Source organism: Perkinsus marinus (assembly GCF_000006405.1).
Source record: "Perkinsus marinus ATCC 50983 genomic scaffold scf_1104296937906, whole genome shotgun sequence".
NCBI classification, from domain to species: Eukaryota; Perkinsozoa; order Perkinsida; family Perkinsidae; genus Perkinsus; species Perkinsus marinus.
Window position 1 is genome coordinate 155,672 of NW_003213656.1, and position 3,979 is coordinate 159,650.

At 38.3% G+C, this 3,979-nt stretch overlaps 1 protein-coding gene across 1 annotated transcript; it reads right to left on the minus strand.

Annotated features, from left to right (window-relative positions):
* Positions 1-3,258: 3,258 nt before the first annotated feature.
* Pmar_PMAR015319 (hypothetical protein) lies at positions 3,259-3,747 on the minus strand (the record flags this gene model as incomplete). The annotated part of the gene is made up of 3 exons (XM_002782932.1): positions 3,259-3,320; positions 3,487-3,541; positions 3,691-3,747. 3 exons carry the CDS (start codon positions 3,745-3,747, stop codon positions 3,259-3,261), a joined length of 174 nt encoding a protein of 57 aa, XP_002782978.1.
* Positions 3,748-3,979: the final 232 nt, after the last annotated feature.

The following is a 3,979-nucleotide window of genomic DNA, read 5'->3' on the forward strand; positions in this document are numbered from 1 at the left end:
TCACACACGGTTCAAGCGTCACATGCTCACGGAGTGCCCAGAGAAGATGAGGTTCGCCGATTGGCTCCCTCCGAGCACGGTACAGCCAAGGAAGCGAAGGGTATCGGCAACCGGTAGAGAGCGCGAGACGTCAAGTATGCCAAGCCGACCAGATGTTGCCCAGCGACCTTCTTCTGCCACACTTGATGGGCCATCGTTGCTAAATGCTCAGTCTCCGAAGCATTTTGAAACGGCTGACGAGGCTGTCGCGTCTTCCAAAACTCGAAGAACTCACTCTCCCATCGGGCCGCTGAAAATTACTAATTTCTTAACCCCTGGTCCCTCTGACAGTCTGGGCAAAGCCTTTGTCGAAGAACTCGTTAAGCTGGCACTTTGCCAGCTTAACTAGAAAAAAAAATAGCACAGGGTGCTTCACAATACAAGACAAAAAGGGAACAATGTCCAAGGGGGTGGGGAGGGGGTTTCTAACAAAATGTGCGACTTTTGCAAAAGCCAGCAGCACCCTAAGGACTTCCCGGGCGGTCCCCCACCCCAGTACTATCCGGGCCTTGCGCCGCTTAACTTCGGAGTTCGCATGGGATCCGGTGTATTCGACGCAGTATGGCCGCTGGCGATCATAAAGTTGACCAAAAAGCCAAGTTACCCCCAACCGCGCACACCCAAATTTGGACAAGTCGAGGATTTTCAACCCATAAGGTATGATCCTCCATCCAACTTCAAACCCTCACAGGGACACTATACCGCGATCCAACTCTACCGTGCCCCATACCAGAGCTCTCAGAAGCTCTTGAGTGTGGAGTAATCCGCCTTTTTAAATCGAGTCCGTAGATGGAAATAGAATAGGAGGAGACAAATCGGCGCAACACGGGATGAATCTCAGTGGATCGTAAGACTAAGCCTACTCTCAACACTTACAATACCCGGATGCAATTAAGTCGTCTTCAAAGGATTTATCGAGCCCAATACTTGCAATTGCTATGATCACCATACACTCCGACCACAAGTCAATGCAGCCAGAGGTATAGCAGCTTGAATTTTGGTCAGGCCGAAGCCTGACCTAGCCTTTTTCTTGTAGCATTGAGCACGGTGTACAACACTGCTTATCCAGCATGGATTCCGGCTTAGAGGCGTTCAGCCGTAATCCAGCAGATGGTAGCTTCGCCGTACTGTCTTTTCAGACAACGGCATTAACCAAGTATCTGGACGAAGTGCTCCTCTCGTACTAACTTCGACTACTGTCGCAGTATCTACTTTGTCAGTAGGGTAAAACCAACCTGTCTCACGACGGTCTAAACCCAGCTCACGTTCCCTATTGGCGAGTGAACAATCCGACACTCTGCGACTTCTGCGTCTCAATGATAGGAAGAGCCGACATCGAAGGATCAAAAAGCAACGTCGCTATGAACGCTTGGCTGCCACAAGCCAGTTATTTAATTAACGTAGCCTTTTGACGCGTTTATAAAGCGACATGGTTGAAAAGGAAAAGTTTACAATATTTGTTAGAGTAACGATAGTTACTCATAAGAACAACTTATAAATACAATAACTAAAACATTCAAAAATACATGACTGTTGAAGTTGAATAATTCAACTAGAATAAATCAATGCAACATAAATTAAAATATGAAATACTCACTGTAATGAACCTAAATAGGATATAAAATGAAATAATGCTACAATATTTACTTTATTATTCTCCATCTTTTTTTTCTTTTTGAACCTGAATAACATATAGAATAAAATAATGTTACAATAGTTACTTTTTTTATCATCCATCCTTTTTTTCTTTTTATCACTATTTGTTTTCATGATTGTACCATTCTACATGAGAAAAATATAAAAATAACACATAATTACTTACATTGATTTTTTTCCTAGTTGTATCTTTTTAACTTCCAACAAGTGTACCACTGCTGCAAAAACAGCAGACGAAGTGTCAATGGTAGTAGTTTTCATCATTGAACAATACTGCAAAACAATGTAACCTGTGAATATACTAAATATTCAATTTTAAAATTCTACCAAAAAGACAAAACATTAAAAATTTAGAAACACACCTGAAATCAACAAAGCAAAACAATATTTAAAGCAAACCAAAAATAAACACAACACTAGAAACTTAGAGACACAGCCAATTATAATCGAAATCTTCCGAGAAAAAAGACAACATTAAAAATTTAGAAACACACCTGAAATCAGCAAAGCAAAAAAATATTTGAAGTATACCAAAAATAAACACAACACTAGAAACTTAGACTCTAAGTCTTAGAGACACAGCCAATTATATTCGAAATCCTTCCGAGAAAAAACACAACATTAAAAATTTAGAAACACAACTAAAATCCAAAAAATAAAAAAAACATTTGAAGTATATCGAGAATAAACACAACACTAGAAATTTAGAAACACAGCCGATTGCATAAACTAACTACTATGACGGAACTTAATATGTTGCTGTAACCTTTTATTTGACGTACATTTTTTGGTACACAGCAAACAAGCGAATAATTGCGCCTAAAGTAATATCTAAAAAGCGAAATCACAAGAAAAATTACCTTCTTGGTAACCTTCGCAGTACGACACTTTCTAATACCATTAACATACAACTTGGGTCTTCCTCGACCTTGAAAGATCACGATAAACCACAAGATAGTGTGGAAGATATCACACATAGTTACCCCTTTTTTTCATAACAACATCATGATTATTACTATTGTTCACATTTTCAGTACCTAAAAAGCATGCAAACATGTATCGACATATATAATTCTTACATTTTGTGCGGACTGTTCACGTATGCAGATTTTGTCAAACAGAAATGATTACAATATTCGATAAGCGATTTGTGACTATAATTAAGAAAGTTTTCCCAAATCCAGGTAATTTTGTAAAAACTTGAAAATACGTTCAAGACTCCACAGTATGAAATCGTTTTTTCCTCGAAAAGACCTACATCTTGTGCGGACTGTTCACGTATGCAGATTTTGTCAAACAGAAATGATTACGATATTCGATAAGCCATTTGTGACTAAAATTAAGAAATTTTTCCAAAATCCAAGTTATTTTGTAAAAACTTGAAAATACATTCCAGACTCCGGAGTATTAAATCGTTTTTCCTCGAAAAGACCTACATTTTGTGCGGACTGTTCACGTATGCAGTTTTCGTCAAACAGAAATAATTACACTATTTGATGAGCGATTTGTGACTATAATTGAGAAATTTTCCCCTAAATGTAAGATGAAATAATGCTACAACATTTACTTTTCTATCATCCGTTTTAATTCCTTCTTATCGTTGTTCTTCTCATGATCGTACCTTCCTACACAAGGAAAATATAAAAATAACATGTACTCACTGGCCTTACATTTATTTTTTCCCAAGTTGCACCTTTTTGACCTTCAATGGATGTACTACTGCTGCAAAAACAGCAGATGAAGTATCAATGGTAGTATTGACACAACGTGCAATATTCTGTCAAGGTTAACTGTTCGCATCGTTCAACTGCTTGGCCGTATCCAAAATTAATCGACACAACTTGACCTAACACATACATAAAAACGTAGAATGATTAGACATACCTTACTTTATTGTTTTTCCAGTTTATTAGTCCATCCGGTGTACTTAAACGTAATCTTCCTGTATTAATCCACTAAAAACCACAGTAAAAACATAGTAAAACACTAACCTACCTTAATGACAATCCTCACCAGAGTCTCATCCTTCAACATCAGAGTGCACTTCACCATATTCAAGAAAAACTACAACAAAGAAATAATCCCTCTTACAAACAACGAAAAAGCTACGATTATTCGCCTCGTTAATCGATTTCAAGTATCGCAGAACCGTCACCAGGAATCGAACCCATAACCACCTGGATATCAAACGAAAAACTCAACCACTACATTGGAGTTTCACCCGTTTTACGCGAAGTGTTTTTCACATCACGGGTGAAACTCCATTGAATTGGCAACATAATAT